Source organism: Micromys minutus (genome assembly GCF_963924665.1).
Source record: "Micromys minutus genome assembly, chromosome: 33".
NCBI classification, from domain to species: domain Eukaryota; kingdom Metazoa; phylum Chordata; class Mammalia; order Rodentia; family Muridae; genus Micromys; species Micromys minutus.
In genome coordinates this window covers 12,985,430-13,011,351 of record NC_137968.1, presented here as the reverse complement: position 1 = coordinate 13,011,351, position 25,922 = coordinate 12,985,430, and the positions used below count along the sequence as shown (strand labels likewise).

Genomic DNA, 25,922 nt, shown 5'->3' with positions numbered 1-25,922 from the left:
ATTTTCCTCAAAAAATCCATGTGTATCAGAACACACTTAAATATAAAAATGTGCAAGTTCATTTTCTCATATTGGATTACAGTGCCAGTTTGCTCTTGTTTTTTCTTAAGAGTGGCATATTAAAAGAAAAGTTTGAAAAGTATAAGATAAATAAACAGTCACATTTCTCACCCTCTTGCTATCACTGTGTTTATTTATTTTTCTATCTAGATTTAGACTTATTTGAAAATTTAGGGATACGTCATTGGTTACCATTTTTTTATGTTGTTTGAAGATGCTGAAGAAGTAAAGAAGACGGCATGCAAGATTGTTGCCAGTAAGATGCCAAGGATATGTATTTTCCTTGAAAATATAAATATTAAATTCATATATTTCAAACATTTTCCCAGGGTTTCTAGGGTTTTACCAAGCATATTTTTCATAAGGAAGCTGAAGGAAACACAAAGGACAATAATTTTTCTGTACATTTACAATTTTTGACAGCAGAGAAATTAGTTTTCCAAAAAAATCAAGCATCTAAAGGCTTAAGATTGATGACCACTTTCTATGGTATATGAATATTCTTTGTCCATATATGAAAATGCTTTGTACAATGCAAGACTGATCTTTGTATTTCTGATCCATAGGTGTGCAGTTCAACTTCCACACTCTTCACTTAGAAGACCATCACGACTACTTACTGATCACAGAGAACGGTAGTTTTACCCAACCACTGGCCCGACTCACTGGTTCAGAGCTTCCTTCAACGATCAATGCTGGTCTCTATGGAAACTTCAGGGCTCAGCTGCGCTTCATTTCTGACTTCTCAATATCATATGAAGGATTTAACATCACATTCTCTGGTGAGAAAGTAAAGAATCCAGAACTATTTTGAACCTAAAATAACGACATTTATAAAATTATTTTTAACATCCCTAAAAAGAAAAAAAATTGCAGAAACCATAAAAATTTTTAAAGTAGAAAAACAAAGGAAAAATAAACTCTCAGCAAGTATGGAAATGCTTTCAAGATTTGGGGTAGCCACACAATGTTAAACAGTAAAGAAAAGGCAGATAAAAGAGTAATAAGTTAGTAAGTAAATCCTCTAAAATGTTACTAAAATTACAATCATTTAACTGTCATTGTCTTAAACTCATATGACATTCTAATAACTAAAGCCAGCTAAAATACCTTCTAAATATAAAAGCAAATTTTTGATATATAAAATATTTTTCTACATAAATTATGTATAAGTAACTATATATAAAACTATACAATATTCTTTTGTGTTGTTTCAATTGAACTCCAAAAGAAAATGTGACTTAAAATAGTAAAATCGATCTAGCTTTATGTGTCTCATAAATATATACTGACTGACAAACATAAAAAGTAAACTTGCTTTATTATTTTGGGGTTTACAGCCTACAAGAAAAACTATGAGAAGACATTCATACATTAAAGAATTGTTTAGAAACAAATAATTCTCTTAGTATAATGCCTGGTCTAAAGTTTCATGTGGGATTGTAACTCTTTCTCCCACTAAAAAAATACAGTATAATATATATTTTAATTAAACCATTGATCAACTAACAGTTGTAACAAAAATGGAGGAGATAGAAATGCATCTGCCCCATTCATCTCCCATTGCAATGTTACCACTTATGAAAAGGATGAACTCAGAGACAGGAAATCTTAGCTGTGTATCTAAGATACCAGTGCTAGAGCGTAAGCCCTAACCTATGTGAGGATTCTTTCCTGATGCCTAGAATCTTACGCCATTCAGTCATATTCAATTCTACCATAAATATCCTACAAGGATCTTAATTTAAAATCACAATGGTAGTATGATTCGACTTTCATGAAAGGTTATTATTAGGCCAAGGTATATAAAGAAAAGTAACCCTACAACATGAATTTGTACCTTATAGTTATAATAGGATAGCTATTTCTCTCTATAAAAACAAATTAGAAAGTAAATTAGATGCCAATTTGAAAACATTATGTTTGTTACTTATTACACATTTATTATTGTAATGTATAAACAACCCTTCTGTTATTCTTAAAACTACGTGGTCATGTATTTTCTCTGTTCTCTTTATTGCCTAGAAAGGGTTTCTGCCTACATTTATCAAGTTATCATTACCACTGTTGGGTGTTTCATTTTCTTACATAAAAATCTCCATCTGAAGATATTTTCCAGAATATGGGTTAATTGAATGCCTGAGTCTAGAGGTACAAGGGCCATTTAAATTAAAGCCATTAAGAGAATTGTAATTTTTTTTTACCGATGATTTCATTCCAAATGCACTTTTGTTTGGAAATATGCATCTCTCACGTCATTACTCTAATTTAAAACTCTGTGAAGTGGAAAAGTTTTATAATGCCAAAAAGAACATCTTGAGGTAGGTGCTCAGATTTTGAGCTTATCACTCAGGTAACATTTTCCCATTCTCACTGAATTTCACAGATGAAAGTATTTTTTTTTAGCCATTAAATGTAACACACAAAAAAGAAAATTAAGTGTCACACAGCATATTAGTGCTCTTACACATTATATAACAAGGCCATAAATGTAAGAAATGGGAATTGACAATGATTCCTCTCATATCTCTTTTTCTGGGTGACTTATTTACTCTTTACAGAATATAACCTTGAGCCTTGTGAAGACCCTGGGATTCCTCAATATGGAAGCCGAGTTGGATTCAGCTTTGGAGTTGGGGACACGCTGGCCTTCTCATGCTCATCGGGTTACCGACTGGAGGGTTCTTCTGAGATCATCTGTCTTGGCGGTGGCCGGCGAGTGTGGAGTGCACCTCTGCCAAGGTGTGTGGGTACGTGGTCAGCTGCTTTCATTTGCTTGTATGTGTAGTCACTGTCCATGAAGTTGCATGGTTACACACTCTTTTTTATTTTCTTATAATCTGTTTAACTTCCCCCATTTATTTCATAATATTTATTTCTATTTTCTTTTCAACTTGGCAATTTGGTGCACCACAATTATTCTGCTGCCATAATAAAGTGTCTATGCTTATCAACTTGTTTTCAGGTTAATAACATAAAAGAACACATGAAACAGATATTCAGTTCTGAGATAAATAAATACTTTGACGATTAACAAGTAGATTAAGAAGATGATCAAAATCATAAAACCTGAAATAATGCATAGATTCATGTTGTAAGAGTTAAAATTAACATGAAGATGTCTAAATAATCCCTTTTGTTTAAGATTTAGTCTACATCTCTATTTGTCTGATTGGCATGCTATTATCTTTTTATTCTGATGACTCACAACAAAGAGATGGCAGCTATCAATTCGAGTATGAGAAAGATATTTGGAAAAGTAAATTGCCCCATTACCAAATTGTCCGGCACTCAGAAACCACAATTGAAACACTTCCATAGAAGAATTCACACAGTAAATTCTTCTATTATTTGGTATTGAAACCTGACTGATATTTTGACAGTATTTTGTAACTTGGAATTTACAGACATACAAAAATTACAGGAAAAATGTCAACTATGAAGCAGATAAGAATGTTAAGGTGCATACTGATTCTTCATAAATAGCATAATATAGTTACTCATATTATGATCTTCAGATTACCAGCAATTTGATATTAAAAGCCTGGAGCAAATATATAATTCCCATGTGGATATTTTGACCAAGAAAGGGCAAAAACAAATAGAAGTTTTCATTATCATATAAATCATTTTTCATTTAAATAGATACTCCAGAGATAAAAATAATCTCAAGGCCACTTGGCATTCAACAATTATAAGTGTTGACTTTTATGAGACAAAAAAGATAAATAAAGATATTTATAAAGAAATTCATAATTGGACATGAGTGAGAATCACTGTATTTAATCGCCATGAGGGCATGAGAGTTCCCTTCATTTACAGCATCCCAGTTAATCTTCATAAGACCCAATATTATACTTATTTTATATTGTATCAGTAGAATTTTAGCCTTATATGTTTTATGATGTACCCAGGATCAAGTTTGGAAATAGGATTGAGTATGATTTATACAAAGATATGTCTCCCTGTAATGCCCAGTCCTTCATTACAACATCAAGAAATTCATCGTAAAAATGCCCTCAATATCACAAGGTTGAGGTCTTTCTCTTAAATTGAGAAATATTATACTGTTGCTGGCTAAGTAAAAAGTTTATATGTACATTTTATTTTATTTTATCAAATTATTTCATTGGATATTCTCTGTATTTGCATTTCAAATATGATCTCCTTCACCTCCATCCCACTACCATCCTCCTCCCCCTCCACTTGTTTCCATGAAGGTGCACCCTCTCCCAATAATCCTTTCTACCCCAGTGCCTTGGCATTCTACTACACTGAGAAACGAGCCTTCAATGAATGAAGGCCTCTCCCACTGATGCCAGATAATTCTATCTTCTGGTACATATGCAACTAGAGCCATGGTCTCTCCATGTGTGCTCAATGATTGGTGTTTTAGTCCATGAGAGTTGTGGAGGGTTTGTTTGGTTGATCATTTTTGGTCTTCCTATGAGGTTTTAAACCCTTTCAGCTCCTTCAGACCTTTCTTCAGACCTTCATTGGGGTCCCCGTGTTCAGTTTGATATGTAGCTGCAAGCATCCTCAGCTTTATCTGTATGACTCTTGCAATGCCTCTGAGGAGGCATCCATATCTGGTTCCTCCTAGTAAGCACTTCTTGGCATCATCAATAGTGCTTGGGTTTGGTGACTGCATATGTGGTGAATCCCCAGGTGAAGCAGTCTCTGATTGTACTCTGTTGTGTAAATGTACCACATTTTCTGTATCCATTTCTCTGTTGAAGGACATCTGGGTTCTTTCCAGCTTCTGGCTACTATAAATAAGGCTGCTATGAGCATGGTGGAGAATGTGTCCTTGATATATGTTGTGACAAATTTTGTGTATATGCCCAGAAGTGGAATAACTGGGTCTTCAGGTAATACTATGTCCAATTTTCTGAGGAACCAGCAGACTGATTTCCAGAGTGGTTGTAATGGCCTGCAATCTTACCAACAATGGAGGAGTATTCTTCTTTCTCCACATTCTCACCAGCATCTGCTGTCACCTGAGTGTTTGATCTTAGCCATTTTGACTGGTGTGAGGTGGAATCTTAGGGCAGTTTTGGTTTGCATTTGCCTGATGACTAGGAATGTTGAGAATTTCTCTAGGTGCTTTTAGGCCATTCAGTATTTCTCTGTGGAGAATTTTTTGTTTAGCTCTGTACCCCATTTTTAATAGGACTATTTGATTCTCAGGAGCCTAACATCTTGAATTCTTTGTATATATTGGACATCAGCCCTCTATGAGATGTAGGATTGGTAAAGATCCTTTCCCAATCCGTTAGCCATAATTTTATCTTCTTGACAGTGCCCTTAGCCTTAGAAAAACTTGGCAATTTCATGAGGTCCCATTTGTTGATTCTTGATCTTAGAACTTAAGCCCTTGGTGTTCTGTTCAGGAAAATTTCCCCTTTGCCAATGTGTTTTAAGCTCTTCCCCACTTTCTCTTCTAATAGTTTTAGTGTATGTTTTAATGGTTTAGTTTATATTGAATATATACTTTGATAAATCAATTTCTGAAAAACTGATATAACAAAAGGCAATTTAAAGTTTGTTGTTAATGTTTTTTCTCAGAATAGATTTAACTTATTCATATTAATATCGTTAGTTGGAAGGATGAAAAGATTTTTATTTATTTATTTATTTAACTTGGAAGATTGAGAGACTATGAGTAGTAGAATGTTTTTTAATCATTCTGTAATTCTTATTGAACTATACTTCAATAATTTTTAATTTATTATAATGAATATGTCCTTTATGCAACTCTTGAATCACATACATTTTTGTGAGTAAATCTTTTACTTTGAGACCTTCAATTATCACCATAGTTAGATAAAAACAGTTCCCATTATTTGAAATTATTCATATCAACAGTTGTCTTACCTTATTTTATTTTCACACAGAGAGATAGGCAATAGAGACAGAGTGTGATTCAGAATCCCAGAATTCTATAAAACTCATTGGATAGCTTTAAACCTTAGTTCCTCCTACTTCATTTTTTTTTTTTTTTTTTTTTTTTGAGTAATGGGAGATAAGAATGAGCCATCCTATTAAACCAGATTCTGAACCATCAATGTTGCTTTTATGGACATTTTTATTCAATTATTTATGCTCTTCACTTCCTATGAATCTAATCTAATATAGTCAAATTCTCTGTTTCTTACTCCTTATTAAATGCTTAAAAAGTGTTCTTTAGTCATCAGTTTTGTAAAACTCAGAGAGAGCTCCTGCAAGGTGAGCAACCATAAATAGACCACTTTCTACATTTCTACCTTTGATTCATTTGTGTGACATCTACTCTTCACATGGCACAGAGATAGTCATGGTGGCCATGGTCTTAGATTGAATGACAGTGAGGAACTGAGTTTTATATCATGTATACTATTCACACTGGTGTTCATTAAAGTTTTAAAACACACGTGACTTTATAGGTAACCAATTCTGGATTGTCAGAGAACTTACCAAACTGATTTTGAAAACTTCTTTATTAATATTGTTTATATAAGCTTAATTTTTGTTCAACATTTATCACATAGGTCAATTTCCTCCAAGAAATTTGAGAGACTTTGGCAAAATGCATCTAAGTTAGATTTGCAATAAAGATGTTATTTAAGCCATTTTTAACATAAGCATAGGGGTTGCAGACTTAGGTCAGTGGTAAAGTGCTTGTCTATCTAGTGCAAGGCCCTGAGTTCAGTCCTCAGCTTTAAACAAACAAACAAAAAACATAAGCATGGTTATTATATTTTAAACTAAATTTGACTATAATATTAAAGCATAATCCATACTATATTTGTATATACAGATATATCATTAAGTGTCTCATTTTTAAACTCCAAACCTGCTGTAATGATTTCTCTGGTATGATCTTTTATCACTATATATTTATTAACATTTCATACAGTAGTGGGGGACAGCCAGACTCAGGCTTGGAGACTGAGCACTGTGTTTGAGACAAGAAGGTATCGGATTTCTTATTATAGGCTTTGATAATGTAGGAAGAAAATTTTAGCTGTTGGAATCGTTATTAGTTATGTGTGATTTCAGAGAACTTTTTTATGACTGTTTCAATCAGAGGACAACATCTTCAATTCAACTGCAACTTATATAGTGTTCATATGGGGGAGTTTTTAAATTCAGGGTAATTTTTAGATGCAGAGCATTAATGAACTTCAAGAACACAAAACACACCAAGATAGGAATTTTTCTTTTTAAGTAACCAAGCAATCAAGAGATACAGCCTATAATTCTATTTGCAGAGTTTCTAAGCCCTGTTACAATTGGTGCCTCGTTCAATCACTTTTTCTATGAAATTTCTCACTCAGAATGTGGCTAACTGGATCCTAATTCCTAGTCAAAAAATGTAAATCACCTTAAGAACTGACTCATGTGAGATACTGAATTAAAATAAAAAGTTGTCATTGTAGCCTGGTGTTCTTCATTCCCTTCCTCTCTCTACATTGTATTCTCAAGCACACCTGTACTATAATGGCTTATGTACATACATATATGTATATATATTGAACTTTATCAGGTAGAAAAATAATAGGGGGTGGTGGAAGTCAATTTTCCTGGTGATCTGGATAAAAGTTTCATCTTTTAAAATACCTACATGCAAATCTGTGAACATGCTTTTCCTCCTTCCCAGTACTCCCACAATTTCCCTCCCAACGTCCCTCTCATTCATCTATGAGGAGACTCTCCCACCAAGGCATTCCCGTTCTTTGGGGCAATAAGTTTCTACCTAACTAGGTGCATCCTCTTTCACAGGGTCAGGCAAGGGCTCAGAATTATAAATCTGCAGATGCCTTTTATTGAGAAAAAAATTAATAAGGGAAATAGAAGAGAAGCTCAACGATTAAGAACACTGGATATTCACCCAGAGGACCAGTGTCCATTTCCCAGTACCAAAGCAACAAACCAACAAACAGTTTAACGAGGAAAGAAATATCACCAACACCAAACCAAAGCCAAAATCACTGGGAAAGCACAGAGTGGATTTTGTTTGGGTCATCTAACTCTGATCATGGAGCATGAGCTGAGTGTGGTTTAGAGATACCCGCTTGAGAGAGTCACTGCAATGGAGAAAGTTTGGTTTTCCCTTTCACAGCAGATACATCAATTCCAAATAACGTCTTGGTTAAGGAGAGGACTCTGTGTTCACTCCTGAGTGCTAGGATTGCATCTGGTTTGAAACTGCACCGTCTTTTGAAAGCAGTAAACGTGTATGTCTTTACTCGGGGTCCAAATAAGCCAGAATCAGAAGCCACATAATTTTGCAAATAAGCAGCTAATGAAAGAACATGTATTGTGAAGTTCATTAGCAAGTTCAATAATAGCAATGATATTTCTTCCAGCAAGAGTCACCTTATTTTTAAAAGACCATACATTTTGAAATCACTTTAAAGAAATTAATTCATTCATGCCCATAATCCCCATTTAAAACATCTACGTCTGTTTCTAATTTCATGTGCCATTGATTTTTTTTTCTGACCTTGGATAAGTACATCTTGCCTTAATCATGAATCCAATGAGAAAAATGATTAGTGCACTAAACAGATATTTTTCTCCCTTTACTGTCTTTTTTAAAATGACATATAATAATTATTTTTTACTTTTGTAGCTCAAAAATAAAGAATGGTAACAGAAAAGGCTTGTGAACGGCTTACAAGGGGACATGGTCATATCATTACAATATCTGTGTGAACCTCACCTGCTCTAAAATGAATAGAGAAAAGACAGAAAGAGAAAAAAAAATATGAAGCAATTATGTGTGTCCCACCTCTAAAGCTAAGTTTATCTTACAGAAATTATAGGCATTAGATCCTCACCTGTGTGTGTTAAATATGCCTCATTTATGAACCCAACCATCAGTACAGCTATATGGCCATATAAAAAGCAAATTTAGGAATTAAGGGTGGGAATTGCTTTTCTTCTACCTTCTGTTAGCTGAATTTAGAAAATGTCTTCATTCTGACATCTTTGTTGAAAGGATTTTGACAATATGCAGACTGCAAAAAAAAAATGTATGATTCTAAAGTCAAGAAGAAACCTTGCTAAACAGACATAAATACTTGAGGTAAAAGGCTGTGGTAATAAATAGTCATCTTTGGTAAAAGCATGGTCAAATTGCGATTGAAAAGGGGGCACTTTAAAGAACTATGCACTGATGGAGAAAAACACGTAGACTGTGTGTAGGAAGACTCACTGTTTGCAATCTCCTCTACCCAGACTTCTTCCACTCTGTTCAAATCACACTGCCACAGTGTATCAAAGAAAGTAAACTTTCTTCAAACAGAAACGATGTTACTTTCAAACAGTTCCACAGTTTCACCCAGTATAGCTTCAGACATCCAATTCTCCTGCCTCAGACTCCCAGGCAAGTATATGCCATCATATTCATGCTTATCTTATTAATGTTAAATAGATAAATCCAGCTACATCTGTCTCTATCCGTCCATTCTCCTATTTTATTAAAATAAGCATACTCTAGACCATAGTAAACATTTTTAAACTGCACTTTGATGCATAGGTAGTCCTGAAACAAACGTACTGCCAAGCCTTTCATTCTTGTTCTTAGGGTCCTGACATCCTCCTCTCCACAGACATTCTTCCTTTTTATTCCCCTCACAGCCAGATTCCTGATGGTCCTCACTGGTGAATGATTCAGAGAAGAGTTACCTGAGCAACTAGGAAAATGCGTGAAGATGCCTAGTCACTTGATTTGAGCCTTTGTATGAACAAAAGTAAACTTCTACTGTACTCAGGGCACGAAGCATAGCATAAAAATACAGAAAACTGTAGATAGATAAGCACTTCATATAACTATATAAACAAATGTCTATCTCCATTTGGGAGAATAACTATGGCTGATTGTATTGATTTTGTGATAGAAAATCTATAGTATTGATTTATATCTTTTCACTGTCTTACCTTTAATTTTAAAAGTTTCTTATTTACAATGTAAGAAAAAAATCAAAGAAAACAATCATTTTTTAACAACTGGGAAAATTCCTGGCTAAAAAGGCTATCAGTAATGAGTAAAAGACTGTAACTACCGTCTAATTTTATGCCTCTTAAACTATGGCATTCTTACAATAATTTTGATTAATATGCCACTCTGAAATCAGAAGACTTTTGCTTTATCTTGCTATTAATATTAATCTTTGTTTTAAAGAAAATCAATAGCAACCCCAGCACATGCTATAGACCATAATTGAACAAATTTTGGCCAAAGCTAGAAGATACTAAATATATAAGGTTTCACAGCCACAGGGCTTCAGAAGTAACTGCTGTACTCTGATACTGAATTGTGATGTAGGAAAATAACAATATATAAATGAAAGCATATAGTGGTATTCTAAAAATATAATTCCTTATAAAACTAAGCAACATATTGGATGTTACCATGTAACCATGATATGTTAATACCTGTACCAGAATTAACCTGAAGAGTCAACCTAAGCCATCCTTCAATTTAGAATTTACTCTAAGAAAGTCTAAGGATAAACTGTAATAGGATAATTTCAGATTTCTTATCCTAAAATTTGTTTATTAAGTTTATTGCTAAAACATAGATTTATCATAATTTTGAAGATTTAAAATTGTTTGCCTCAGGCACGGAAAAATGGCCCAGGCATTAGGGGGTAAATGCACACCCAAATGTTTGACCTCTTTCTCTTTGTCTGTCTGTCTCTTTCTCTCCCCTCCTGTGTGGGTGTACGTGAGTGTGAGTGTGTTCCAGGCAGAGAGCAGTTTATGGATAACCTAATTCTCAGACATTTCCAAATCCTTCTGTGTATCCAGACCTCTCCTAAGTAACATATCCATTTCCAGCTTTACACTGGTCCTCTCCATATGGACACACTCCCACACTCACACTGATTTCACGGTGCTGAAACAGAATGCGTTATCTCTTCAGCCAAATCAATTCTTCCTGCTACACTCTTAAGGTCAATTACAGCACCATTCCCCTCCAATCATCCAAGCCGAAAATTACATCATCTTTCTCTCCTTCCTCCTTTTATTTCTCTCTTTAATATGAATCATCTGTGAGACTGGCCATATAAAACTGTTCAAATTTATCATTTTCACTCTCATCATTATCTTTCCAGTTCCTTTTAGTTCTCATAAGACTATCAAAACAGCATGACATAATGTGTGCTAAGCATTGCGCAAAACTATAAGTATATACATATATGTTCATATATGTGTACATATACATGTAGATTTTTACATAGGATTACTTATTCTTTTATGTATTCACGTTCCATGTAATATAGTAGAAATTATCTTCCCATCATAATGTAAGTAGACTAATTGTGTAGCTCCTTGCATTCTTGAAACATCTTTTGGTAATGCTGTCGATAGTCACATCAGGTTTTTGGTCGTGAATAACAAGCCAATACAAATTGAGATGCTTGAAGCAGCACATTTATTTTGCTGATGGTTTTGGTGGGGTAGAAGTCTGGATTTTTAGCATGTGAACTCGAGGGTTTTATGGTGTCAGAAACTGCAATCAAGAGGTTGCCTAGGAGTAAGCTCTTGCCTGACCTTCAGTACCCTCTTCCAAACTCATGGAGTTATTTGGAAATAATCAGGTCCCAGGTTTTTACATAGGTTCATCTATATTTGCTTAGCTCTTGGACTTGTCAGTAAAGCTGTTTAGATCATCATTCCCAAAAGGCTCTGCTCTCCAGTGAGCTCTCTAGAAAGATCTCTAGAAGATCTATAGAAGGTACATAGTCACGGAAAGTAACATGGAGCAAACCATGGGTCCCGTCTTATTTCAAAGGGAGTGAGCTGTGATATTCATGTCCATGAGGAAAACAGGACCCTGAGAGTTCATCTTAGACTCCGCTTAACCTGCCTTTTATCCCTAGAAAATTGCATCGATTTCTCTACTGTCTTATTAAACACAAAGGGACATGACATTGCCTACTGCACTTCAATAGTTGGCTTCAGTGTTTTATATTACCATTCTTCTATTTGCTCCTGTGCTTCCTGTAATAAAACCACATCCTATACCATTTCATTCCCAAATAACCACGTACAATCACTAAATCAGAATGTTAAACCCTTTAGAGTCTGCTTTATTCACGAGTTTGGTTATCCAGAGCAAATAAACTGAAGAGTATTTAAAAAGACAGCTAATAAACTATAGGATTGTTCACTTGCAGGAAGACCTTGAATTATAGTCCTTTTTTTCTGAGATGCCCTTCTTATCAGAGTTCGAATTGACTGTATTGTCTGTCATTATAGACTTTATTATTTTAATAACAGATTAATGGGAAGAGGAATTAACCCCCTATGATACAGTTTTGATGTTGTTGCTCCCCTGCTTGACATTTTTCCTTTGTTGGTCCACTTCCCTTACGATGGACTCAGAAAATACTTCTTATCCTTCACCCTCATCTTGTAATATAGGGAAAACCTTTCTCTAAACTCATCTTTCATACCCAAACTCATAAGCTCCACTCAGCCTCTCATGAGAGCAGTTAGATGTCCATGCCGTTCTCCAGAGCATGGCTGCACTTTCCTTTGTCTATTTTCCACCACTCTCTAATGAATTGATCCTTTATCTACACAATGTTTAGCACATAGAATGCTTTCACTAAATTTGTTGAGTTGATAATGAAATCTGAACATAGAAACCCGAAAAATTTTGTCTTCTTTCATACTTTCAGCAAGCTAGTTTTCATTTACACAAACACACACACACAGACACACACACACACACACACACACACACACACACACACACACACAAAGCCCTATTCCTGAGAAGGAAAATAGTCACTGTAGCCTAATACCAATGCAGGATTATAAGCACAATTGGAGCCCACCCTCCCTCTCTTACTTTTCTTTATCCTAAAATGCATTTCTGTAGCCAGTTATTTCCTGGCAGCTGCCATGTGAGAAATTGCACCTTGTTTTCTTCTTCGTCATGAGCTTCTGGAAAGTGCAGGCCATATGTTAATGACCTTTTAGACTCCCATTTGTCACTACGGACTGGAGCGTCGGAACAGATGTTCACCTCCAGCATAAGGTGGTAGAAGGTTTCATTGCCATGTAATATTATGAAGCAAGTCCCTAAGAAGGTGCCCTGATATATCTGTGTGATTACTCACAAGGAAGTGTTCACTGAAATGTGCCTCAATGTTCTGAGAGCCTCTGATTTGTGTGAACATTTCTTGTTTGTAATTTGTCTAAAACCTAAAATAGTGTATTTTAAAAAAAAAGATACCATTTTTAGCACATACCCTAAGGTTCTGATTATACATCATGTTGCAAGTTGCGGGGTATTGGGGTGGGACACAGAGTCTGTTCCTTGAAGGAAAAACCAAAAAGAGTCAGATTTTGTGATTCACACAAGGTACTGACTCTTTTAGGGAAGGTTGAGTTATCACAATTAGAAGATTAGCATGTACTTAGTTCTGTCCAGGAACAACTTCTATAGTGGGACTGTTATACTGCAAACAATCATGAAGAGGTAGATGTACTAATCCTTTGTGTAAACAATGCTGGAACCTCATTTAGGTGTGGGAACACAGCCAAGTTCAAAAACACCTGTATTATATTTTTATTCAGCTTTGTATCAAAGAATGTAAAACACTGGTAGATTAAAAAAAAAAAAACACTTTGTACTCAGAGTAAAATTTTTAGAGATACAAACGTTGTAATATTATTTTTCAGTGTGTGATGTTTATCTTCCTTGTCTCCACATAACTCATATCTGAGTTTCAGCTTAGAAAATTTTCGTCTTCTTAGAAGGTTTCTTGCTGGTCTCTAGTAGATATCAGAAACAAATCAATTTTAACCCATGGGAATAATAAATCTATATACATATGTTTTCCAAATGTTAACAATTTTCTCATAAAATGTAAATAAGTTTACTGAGGGCTCAATAGTTCTTTTCTAGGAGAACATACTAATATTAGTTTTATTTAAATTAGTTCCAATGAGGTAAGAAAAGCAGTTATGTATTAACATAAGTTATGAAAAATAAATGAGATCAGGGAAGACTGAGTGGCTAACAGAATGTATTACTATTTTAATGGACATGAGTTTAGGTTCCAAAACCCATGTCAAGTAGCTCAAAAACATCTATACCTTCAGCTCCAAGGAATTTGGTATCTTCCTCTGACCTTAAAGGCACTTGTACTCATCTATGTTCATTAGCACAAACATGCACATAAAATAAATTAAAAAACAGAAGTATTAAATATGAAAGCTGTTCTTCATTCATTCTGAAGCTCTATCTTGAGTAGCTCACAGATATCTGAGACTCAGGAAAGACTGTCATTTGCCATTGTAGACAACTAGAGGAGATAAATGTTACTGTTACTTATGGTTGGATTAGATTTTGATGCTATGTCTCAAGAGAGGGTAAGATTTAATTGAAGTTGCAATAGTCCTACAATACCTTTAATCCTTTTGAAACTAAAAGGAAAGGTCATTGTCAACTTAGGTGAATCTATTTTAAGATTACTTATTATCCAGAGTTCTTTTAAGTACACATGTCTATTTATTTTGTGTGTATACATGAATATCACAGCATTTTTTTCTTCTAGCCCTTTAAACACTCAAGTAACAAGAGAAAATACATCTGTCACATATGAGACTGACATCTACGAGTTACTCTGTGTACTCTGAGAATTCGCGAACTGGGATATTTTCAGGTGAACTTACAGTTTTAAAACACAAAGTTGAAGAACATGGAAACAAACCACAGTTACCCATTAGTGGTTAGTGGATGAACACTGATATAGGTTGACCATGTCTACACGGCAGGGGTACAATTAGAGGAAGGTTTACATTGATGTCAAGAGGAACACAGACCATTGGCTACTAATTGTCCTCAGTCTAAAATCAAAGGTATAAAAGCCTAAGATTTTCCCTTTTGTGTTTTTATGTTGTATAGCTAATTCCCCGATTTTCTGTTAGTGTAGCTGTTTTCCTTCTCTTTGGCCAAAGCTAATTCTTTCTGAATCTACCTTCAATGCAGGATACAGCAATGAAAATGATTATCCTCCGTGATTTACACAGCCCGTTGCCATAAAAATCATATAATGCCATAAGCTGAGCATTATAAAACCAAGCTGTAATCCAGATGGGCGGATGTATTTAGATCTGAAATACCATGCTTATTTAAATAAGTAATAACAACCATAAGCATAAAAAAAAAATCCAAGGTGAATTACTGTAAAAAACATAGTGAAAATAGACCAAATATCCTGAACCTGCTTTTAGAATTCATATATTAACTTACAGGTAGGTGTTTCAAGTGAAGATCATTCACCACATAAGAAACTACATTTCTGGGTCCAAGCTGTTCTTCTGCATTTTGTCTTGTATACATTCATTTTGCTGTCCTAAAACCCATGCTCAAGCATCTATAGCCAATCATGTGGTACATTTATTTTCCTCATGTGATTTAAGCAGCACAAAAAGACTGTGTTTTAAGCACTGATGCTGTTTCTTTTTTTCTTTTTGACTTGGTTATTTTATTTATTTTCATTTCAAATGATGGCCTCTTCTCAGTTTCCCCTTTGTAAACCCCCTATTCTATTTTCCCTCCTCACTGCCTTGAAGAGTGTGCTCCTCCACACAAGGACTCTTTGCGTTCCCCTATGCTTGGACATCAAATCTCCAAAGGACCAAGGGCCTCTCCTTCCACTGATGCCAGACAATGCCATCCTATGTGGTTGGAGGCAGGGTCCCTCCTTGTGTATTCTTTGGTTGGTGTTTTAGTCCCTGGAATCTCAAGGGTGTCTGGTTGGTTGATATTGTTTTTCCTATGGGATTGAAAAGCCCTTCAGATCCGTCAGTACTCTCCTAGCTCCTCCATTGATACTTATTCATTCCATCTATTTTTTCAAGGCCATTTTTTTGTGTGTAGTTATTTGTTTAGGTCAGAAATCTTCACATTGAAAATGTTATCTTCTTTTTTATCTTATCAAATCAAATGTCAATTCTAGTATTCTTAACCACTAAAACTATATATTCCTTTTTCCACTTAAATTCTGAAAAGCTTGTCACTTTCTCCAGTCACTCTCTCTTCTTTACATAAAATCATTTCACCGTTACTTCATGAATTTTTTATAAAAAAGAGGCAAAGAATAATTCTAATCTAACCATTTTAAAACATATTAAAACTTGCTGAAATGTGATCATCACATTGAAGCAGGATGTATTTGTATACTTGATAAAATTTGAGTAAAAACTACTTAAAACTCATCCACGTTTGGAAGTAAACTCATAGTGCACAAATCTATATGAAAATGAAGAGGTTCTGGTGCGATACCTCAAGGATTACAGTACTTACTGACAGGCATGAGTACCAAGAAGTGTCTTGAAACACACCAGCACTTCCGATGACAGAAACAGGCTGTTCCTTAGAGTTTGCTATTTAAGCACTCTTCCTTACTCTGAGCCCTGTTTTAAGTGACAGATTCTTTCTTACAAACAAGGTATTGCATTAGTCTCTCATCCCCCAATTCCCACTTAAAACTAATGTTCCCAGAGAGGGAGCTTGTCCTTTGGAGGGTCACACAACTTGACGCTGAGCATTTCTGTACTTCAGACACAAGGCCTGAAATAAAGAATATAGTGTCAGTGCCCAGAAGATTGAGACATCTGCTAAGCACACAGTGACTGTGACACTTATCATGCACCAAACTATCCGTGAACAGTTTCTTCCCTCTGGGAAGCCTAAATATCAGCACCTGCCTAATAGGATGATTGCAGTGAGTGAGTGCCAAGGAGGGGTTCTTGTGTGGTTAATGTATTCACCGATCTTGTGCGGTGTACATGGGAATCGCTCAACAAGGCTCTTTCGGATCTCACCATTATTATTTCTGACAAAACTACTAAAAATGACTAAATACGTTATTTCTATATCTGGACCTTTCAGTTTCAACCTTCACAGAAACACCCACATCTGTAATTCTCTTTCAATCTTGGGAGGTAAGCTTGTTTCAAGCAGAATACCCCACCAGTTTTGCCCTGCCCCCCACAAAAGTTAGCTTGTCTATTAAGTGAGCTGCATAGTACCAAATGAAAAAAATATAGTGACAACTTGCTACACAGTAAAGAAGTGGACTGACGGAAGAAATAAAACCGGGGTGGCTATATACCTCTTCTGGGCTTGCAGTCACTTTTCAGCTGTCCTTTGATATTTGCAACTCCAATTGAGGTGGAGTGCACACTGTCCTTTTCTTCTCTGTAACATATTTATGTTCCCCACCATGACAACCTTACTACAGAGACTAGTTTTCTTAAAAAACAAGGCAATATTTTTTTTGTTTTGTTTTTACCAAGTCCCGTTTATTACCAAACAGCCGTGTTCCAATAGCATCCCATAGTCTGGAGCAATAGAAGCAGCCCAACTTCTCACCTTGTAGATATAATTTAAAAGCTGCAGACTGTTGGACAGGCATTATCTTCTTGATTGACCATGTATACAGGAGAATACAGTGATAGTTTATTAATTTTGATAACTTGATACTATATTCAGGAAATGGTAAGTGATTTACATGTATCAACCTATATAGTCCTCTCAGCAGTATTATGGAGACAGCAGGTCATTCATCGTATTAATGAGACGACAGTCACTCACAAAGACAGGGCTCTTGATCCTCTCCATGAGAAAGGTCACACAGAACTTACTTCTATAGAAAACAATTACAAGAACTTTCTCTGTTTAAGATACCCAAATGCATGACAACCATGTATTAGTGCCTGGTGGAGCAAGAACTAGAGCAAATTAAAAAATGCAGTGTTTAATTAGAATGATGAAAAACTTGGAAATTGTATTAGGTGATGGAAATCTATTAACTTGTTTGAAGTAAAAAATCACATCTTACAGCATTTTTCATAAGCTTACATGAAAGTTAACAAACTTGTATTTCCCTAGCCTCTGTTGGCTCTACTGAAACAAATTGGCAGGCCATTGTAATGCTTCAAATACATGATTGCAAACATGGAAATGAAATTAGAGAGAAGATGGCCATTATTAAAACTTGAGCGATAGTTGTGCTCTAACAAACCCTATAACTTATTAAAGTTCATTCAAAAATATATTTCTAGTAAGATCTTTTGTGAAATCTTCGATTATACCTATTTTCTTTTATTGGATATTTTCTTTATTTACATTTCAAATGTTATCACATTTTCTGGTTTGCCCTCTAGAAGTCTTCTATCCCGTTACACCTCCATCTGCTTAAGTGTGGGTGCTATCCTACCTACCCACCCACTCATCCTCTTCTTCCCTCCTCCCTGCCCTGGCACTCCCTACACTGGGGCAATGAGCCTTCACTGGACCATGTGTACTCTTTGGTCAGTGCTTTAGAACCTGGGAGCTCTGTGCAGTATGGTTGGTTCTTCCTATGGGATTGCAACTCCTTTCATCTCATTCAGTCCTTTTTCTAACTCCTCCATTAGGGACCCAGTACTCAGTCCAATGGTTGTCTGTGAGTATCTAACTCTGCATTTTTCAGACTCTGGCAGAGTCTCTCAGGAGACAGCTATGTCAGGCTCCTGTCAGCATGTACTTCTTGGCATCCACAATAGTGTCTGGGTTTGGTGACTGAATATGGGATGGATCCTGAGGTGGGACAGTCTCTGGATGGCCTTTCCTTCAGTCTCTGCTCCACACATAATCTTCATATTTCCTCCTGTGAGTATTTTGTTTCCCCTTATATAAAGGACTGAAGCATCCACATTTTGATCTACCTTTTTCTTAAACTTTATGTGGTTTGTGAATTGTATCTTGGATATTCTGAGCTTTTTGGGCTAGTATCTGCCTACCACTAAGTGCATATCATGTGTGTTCTCTTTGTGACTGGGTTACCTCACTCAGGATGATATTTTCTAGCTCCATCCATTTTACTAATAATTTAATGAAGTCATTGTTTGTAATAGCTGAGTAGTACTCCATTGTGCAAATGTACCACAATTTCTATATCCATTCCTTTATTGAAGTACATATGGGTTCTTTCCAGGTTCTGGCTATTATAGATAAGGTTGCTATGAACATAGTCGAGGACTGTCCTTATTATATGTTGGATCATATTTTGAGTATAAGACCAGGAGTGGTATAGCTGGGTCCTCAGGTAGGATTATGTCTGATTTTCTGAGGAACCGCCAGACTGACTTCCAGGGTGGTTGTACTAGCTTACAATTCCTAAGAAAGAGGGGCAGTAGAGGAATGATCCTCTTTCTCCACATTCTCACCCGCATCTGCTGTCACGTGTCTTTTTAATTCACAGTAAGACAGTTGGCTTAACAAGTTTGATTCACAAATGATGACATTCTTCTGTACCTGCTTTTTTATTCTGTTGGATGTTCTTATCCCATTGCTATACTTCAAACGTATCTGAGTATCATTTCCCCAGAATATATCATGAAAACAGTATAAAGATAAATCCAGAGGGGTCCAGATGACTGGTTAATATGGTTGTCAGGCCATAACTGTCTGCCTTATCTAGAGATTTTTAGAGAGATTCTTCGAACAAAGAGATCATTAGCATATATGCGTCACCTCTCAAGCTATGACTTGGACAAGATTAGTAAGAGATAAGTGTGAATATCAAAGAGGCCAGGATCTCCTATATAAAAAGAACCAACAAAGGAGACAGAAGTCTCCAGTGTCTGAAAAAGAAATGAAATCAGGAGCTTAGTGATTACTAGAGTATAAGTGAATGTTTTAAGGAAGAAATCTTAGCACACTGCCTGAGGAAAATGAAGCAAGGTAAAGGATGTATTATGATCACATGGAGTTTGTTGGTAACACTATCAAATGTAGTTTCAGCCTTAGAGTGACTAACTGAGGAAGTAGGAGGGTTTCAGCGACAGATACAACTCTTGATGACTGTCCCAGTATAGTTTTTACTACTGTCATAGTGTACCTGAGTCTGTACAATACATAACAAATTAATGTTTGATTCCCACAGCTCTTGGTTCATGGGCAGCAAGGATCAAGGCATATGTAGAGTTAGAGCCATTTTGGAAAGAGGTGGAAGGACAAATTAGCATCAGAGACAGAGAAGAACCATCTTTTGTAATAAATGCACTGTGATGACTTATGTGACTATAAATTTGACATGGTTTTGAATCATCTAGAAACCATACCTCTGGGTATCTCTATATAGATGTTTCCAAGGGGGATTATCCTAGAAGAGAAGATATCATAATTTGGTCTAAACATCCAGACTTTTCAAAGGGAATAAAAAGAGAGGGGAAGATAATCATGCCCACACATATCTCTCTTTGTGCCCTGACTCAAGGTGTGGGATGACATGAGTCACAGGGAAGATGTTGGATATTTGGAAATAGTTCTTAGTTATGAAGTAATGAGAGACACGATTCAGAGCGAATGAATTGGGAAAATATTTAAAACATTAGAAATGAAAAAGATGTTAATTTTCTAAGTTTGACCATGTATGAGGATTGGGAAGTTATACTGAGGAGTAAGAGATGTTAAGAGGTACTGTAACAGAAGAAGTATTGTTTGATGATGTATCTGAGCTTAAAATGAGGGAAGAGTTTGTAACACTGGTAAGTTGTAAACAGTATTTCCAAGTCCAACAGACAGTCATCAGAATATCGGCGGGAAAACAGCTACAATATGAGAAGAGAAATAAAAAACCAAGCCAGACCACACCAAATGAAACCAAACAAAAACCTCAATGTAATTAACAATGCCTGGAACCAATACCTAACCAGATATGGGGTAAGAATTCACCAAAATGTTATTCCTAGTGTGATTCAAGATAAAATATACAATGTTAACAGTTTAAAACCTAAGACCTAGAGAGGTTAAGTCAAATGTCATGTAAGGTGAGGTCAAAAACTACATTGCCAGGTTGAATTCAGGATTCATAAATCATGTTTGACGTAAAGAATATCCAACCCAACATAGCAAGACAATATGTAAAATTACCTGAAATGTTCCCAGCTCATGAAGATAGATTATAAATATTAACTGTTGCCATATCTTGTCTCATATGCAAACATATTTACAGTGCTCACAATTAACATTCATCTCTAGAATACTGAAAAAGCCTTTAGTCAAAAGACTTTTAGCTAATGACTAGGCACTGGCCTGATTCTTCATCCTTTTGACCTTGAGTCTTTGTTGCCAGCCTATACTTTCTTTATATGCATCCTATTATGGTCTAGAATACAATTTTTTTTAAAATTGCAGCAAGTTTTTTTTTTATTTTTGCTACTTAATGCTCAATGATTTTAAAAAGCTGCATAAACTAAATGTTACAACATAATGAATGTGTAGTAAGCCACCAGGTCTTAGAAAAGAATCATGTACATGGAGTCTCTGATACATAAACCCTCTTGGTAAATCACTTTTTACATTTTTTTTGAAAATATATTCCTTTCTCATAAAATGTATCCTTATTAAAGTTTTTCCTCCCTCTATATCTCCCAGTTCCTACTCCCTTTTTGTCTCCCATTAGGAAAAATAAGAGGATTCTGGGAGATAATACACAACAGTACCCGACAATACATGACAGAATAAAATGTAATAAGGCACAGCAAAAACTCTCATACCAAAGTTAGACAGGGCAACCCTACATGAGGAAGAGTCCCAAGTACTTGCACAAGCACCAGATACCTATTTATCCATACACTCAAGAGTCCCACAAATGTACTTAGCTGAAAGCTGTAAGCAAAGCACAGAGGACCTGGAGCAGACTTGTGTGAATATTGTGGTTGCTTCTTTTGTCTCCGTGAGTTACTATGAGACTGGTCAGTTAGTTCTTAGGGCCTAGTTCTCTTGTTGTTCTCTGTCCCTTCTGATTCTTTTATTCTCTCTGGATCTTCTTTGGTATTCCCTGAGCTTTGAAGAAAAGATTTTATTTTAAACACTCCATTTAGAGCTGTAAGTTCCAAAGATTTTTTTTTCTGTGCACAATGTCTCCTTGTGGATGTCTCTATCTTTTTACAGTCTGCTGAAGGAGATTTCTCTAATTACAAATAAGACACGTGTGTATGTTTATATCAAAATATCATTAGGAGTTATTTTTATTGTTTTTTAACATCAATACTGTTTGTTTTTACCCTAGGTTCTTTGCTATCTGTGTCTTGTTCTTCGTCACCAAAACAATGTTATATGTGTGTTCTGTCTCATGGAGTGGCCCTTATGACAATTTACACATTAGTTGGCTACTCCCACAAATTTTGTAATAGCTTTGCCTCAAAATATGTAGCAGGCAGAACAGATTTTAGTTTAATGGTTTTGTTACTGAATTGGTGTTTACACTTCTCCTTTGGGAGCCTGCATTGTAGCTTCCTGCACTAAAGATGTTAGAACATAGTTGTGAAAATTCCATGTAGTTGTCAAGTAGATTTTTTTCATGTTCAAAGGGTTTTATAGGCATTGTAGTCAACAATGAGGACCTGCTGTCTGTTTGTGGAGGTGAAGTGTTTTAGCAATAGTCTAGGTTGTGTGGGAATTTCAGTGGAACCTCTTGGCCATGAGTTTAATGAATGACACCCAGTTCTGCTACTGGAAGCCTCGGCTGATGAAAAAAGATGGCTAGTTGGTACCAAATCTCACCCATAATTAGTAGACCTTATTTGGATTACCTTTATATATTTTAGGAAGTTCCCAGAAGGATCTTCTCACAATTCCCTCCTTCAACCTCATCCCTTCTCTGTCTTCTCACCTTATATTTTGATTAACATCCCCACTGGCTCAAGTCCACCCATAAAATGTATTCTATTTTCTCGTCCTTGGAAGATCCATATATCCTGATAGTCTTTTCATCTATACCTGATCTATATGGGTCTACAGACAGAAGGTTGGTTGTCATTCATGTAATAGCTAATAATCCAGATATAAATGAACACATATCATACTTACTTTTCAAGGAAAAGGTATGATTTACCATACTTAGTATTAATTTTTCTAGTTCCAGCAATTTTTTCTAACTTTATGATTTCATACTTTTAACAACAGAGTAATAATCCATTGTATAAATATATTGCATTGTCTTTATTCTTCTTTGGTTAATTTCAATTCTGGCAATTATAAACAGAGTAGAAAAGGACATGTTTGAGTAAGTGTCCTCTGTAGTATGCATGAAGCATATCCTTGATTGCTATACCTGACACTGAATTAGATTGATTTCCAAGATCCTAGGGAATTGATTTCTGTGGTTGCTGTACACGTTTGCAAAATTAACAGCAATGGGGTAGTATTTCCCTTGTCCCACATCCATGCCAGCATGAACCGCCACTTGTGTTACTGACCTTAGCCATTTTGACAGTCCTAAAGTGGCATCTCAAAGTACTTTGATTTTGCCTTTTTCTGAATGCTAAGGATGCTGAACATTTCCTTAAGAGTTCCTTGGGCATTTGAGGTTTTTTTTTTCTTTTTTTTTTTTTTCTGTAAAAATGCCATATTTAGATCCATACTTCAGAGTTTAAATGGACGATTTGCTCTTTTAATATCTATTTTCTTGATTTCTTTATTGTCTCTGATACTAACCTTCAGATATAGAGTTGTTAAAAACACTCATTCTTTAGGCTGACATCAGGTTCAATGTATCTGTTTCTTGAGTATAAGTCTTTAATCTATATGGATTTGAATCTTGTGCAAGGTGATAAATACAAATCTATTTGCATTTTCTATAAGCCAGAGATCTAGCCTGACCAGCAGCATTTGTTGAAGTTTTCCAGTGTGTATTTATGGCTTTGTTAGCAAAATTCAGATGTCCATAATGTATGTACTTAGGTCTGTACCTTCAGTTCAATTCCACTGATGAACATGTCTGGTTTTTAAGCCAATACTATGAAGTTTATATTAGTATAGCTCTGTATTGTAACTTAAGATTGAACTAATGAGACTGCCAGCTCTTCTTTTATTTTTCAGAGTTGCTTTAACTATCTTAGATTTTATTTTTCCATAAGAAGTTGATAATTGTCTTTTCAAGGTGTATTTGGAATCATGTTGGAATTTTAATGGGATTGCATTGAATTTAATGTAGATTACATTTTGGTACTAGTAGTAGATTGCTTTGGCGACTTTTCCTGTTTTTATCCTACTGAGCCAAGAAAATGGGGAGCAGTTTTATATTCTGATGTCTTCTTTAATATTTCAAGTCATACTTGAATTTTTATTATAAAAGTCTTTTACTTCCTCAGAGTTATCCCAAGATACTTTATATTATTGAGGCTTTTGGGAAACTTTTTTCTCTCTTAATTATTGTCTTTCTCAGTCCTCTTGTCATTTGTATATAGAAGGGATACTTTTAGTTAATTTTGTATCCAGCCACATTGCTAAGAGTGTTTAACAGCTGTAGGAGTTTCCAGGTGAAATTTTTATTTTTACTTATTTATACAATCGTATCTTCTCCAAATAATTGAACTTTGACATTTTTTTTTTAATTTGGTTTCTTTTGAACTCCTTTCGTTATTTTATTACTCTACCTAAAACCTCAAGTACTATATTAAAAACATGAAAAGTGTGGGAGACCTATCTTGTTTTTGATTTCCTGGAATGGCGTTGAGTTTCTGTATACTTAAGTTGATATTGATTATGAGCTTGCTGTAAACTGCCTCTTTTTGGTTGAGATGTGTCCCCTGTAGCTCTAACCTTTCATGAACTTTCATTATGAATGGGGTGTTGAATTTTTTCAAGGGCCTTTTCTGTATCTAACGAGATGATATAGAATGTATCGCTTTTCATGTGGTTTTGTTTTTCAATTTGTTCATAAAGTGGGTTATATTTATTGATTTACATATGTGGAACCATCACTGCATTTCTGTGATTAAGCCCATTTGATATTGATGGATGTTGCTCAGGATACATTCTTGAATATGCTTAGCAAGCATTTTATTGAGTAATTTTTTTTGCCTATGTTCATAAGAAAAATTGGTCAGAAATTCTAATTCTTTGTTCTTTACATAGTTTGGGTGTCAAGGTAACTGTAGCCTAATAAAATAAATTGGGGAATGTCCCCTTTTTTTTTCATTTGTGGAATAATTTATTTTTTATCGAATAATTTTATTTAAAAAAACAAAGATGAATGTACAAATTGTAAGCATTTTTTGCATAAAATATATGAATACATTTTTGTCATTGCTCGGCTTTTTTTAAATAAGGTTTGATAGTGTGCATTAAGATCTTACTAGTTACAATGAGCATAAAGTACATGTAAAACAGGATGCAACCTGGAATTAGTTAAGGTTTTCTTGGTGTGTAAGAAGTAAACATAATGTTTTTTTCTTTTCTTTTCTTTTCTTTTTCTTGAACTTCAAACAGTCTGTGAGTTGCTTCTGGGGTGTTCAGAGCTTTCTGGGGTTAGTATCCAATTATCACTGACTGCATATTATGTCTGTTCTTTTGTGACTGGGTTATCTCGCTCAAGATGATATTCTCTAGATGCATCCATTTTCTTAAGAATTTGTGGAATAATTTGATTAGTATTATGTTAACTGTTTCTTGAAAGTATAGTAGAATTCTACTCTAAAACCTCTAGCTCTGGGCTGCTGCTGCTGCTGCTGCTGTTATTGTAAGAATTTTAATGGATACTTTTGACTAGCAGATATATTTTTATTAAAACATCTGACCTTGATTTAACTTTGGTAAGTAGTATCTTTTGAAAAAAATTATCTTTTAAAATATATTTTCCAATTTAGTAAATAACAAGTTTTGAAGTATGATTTTATATTCTGATGTGGATTTCTATGGTGAGTGTTTATACGGCTTGTTTTCATTTATAATTTTGTTAATATGCATATTCTCTCTCCTTTGCTTTTTATCACACTCTGATTTTTACTTAGTTTTGGTAAGTGTTGTCTATCTTGTTGATTTTCTAGAAGTAACAACTCTTTGTTGCATT

At 35.1% G+C, this 25,922-nt stretch overlaps 1 protein-coding gene across 3 annotated transcripts in view; it reads left to right on the top strand.

The window, feature by feature from the left end:
* Positions 1-25,922, top strand: part of CSMD3 (CUB and Sushi multiple domains 3) — a gene marked incomplete at both ends in the record, with an annotated part of 1,162,760 nt that overhangs the window by 792,649 nt on the left and 344,189 nt on the right. For all 3 annotated transcript variants that reach the window (XM_080909303.1, XM_080909302.1, XM_080909301.1), the window contains 2 exons: positions 627-842; positions 2,622-2,810. In XM_080909303.1, the coding sequence (XP_080765429.1) occupies positions 627-842; positions 2,622-2,810 (405 nt within the window). The remainder of the gene's footprint in view (positions 1-626; positions 843-2,621; positions 2,811-25,922) is intronic.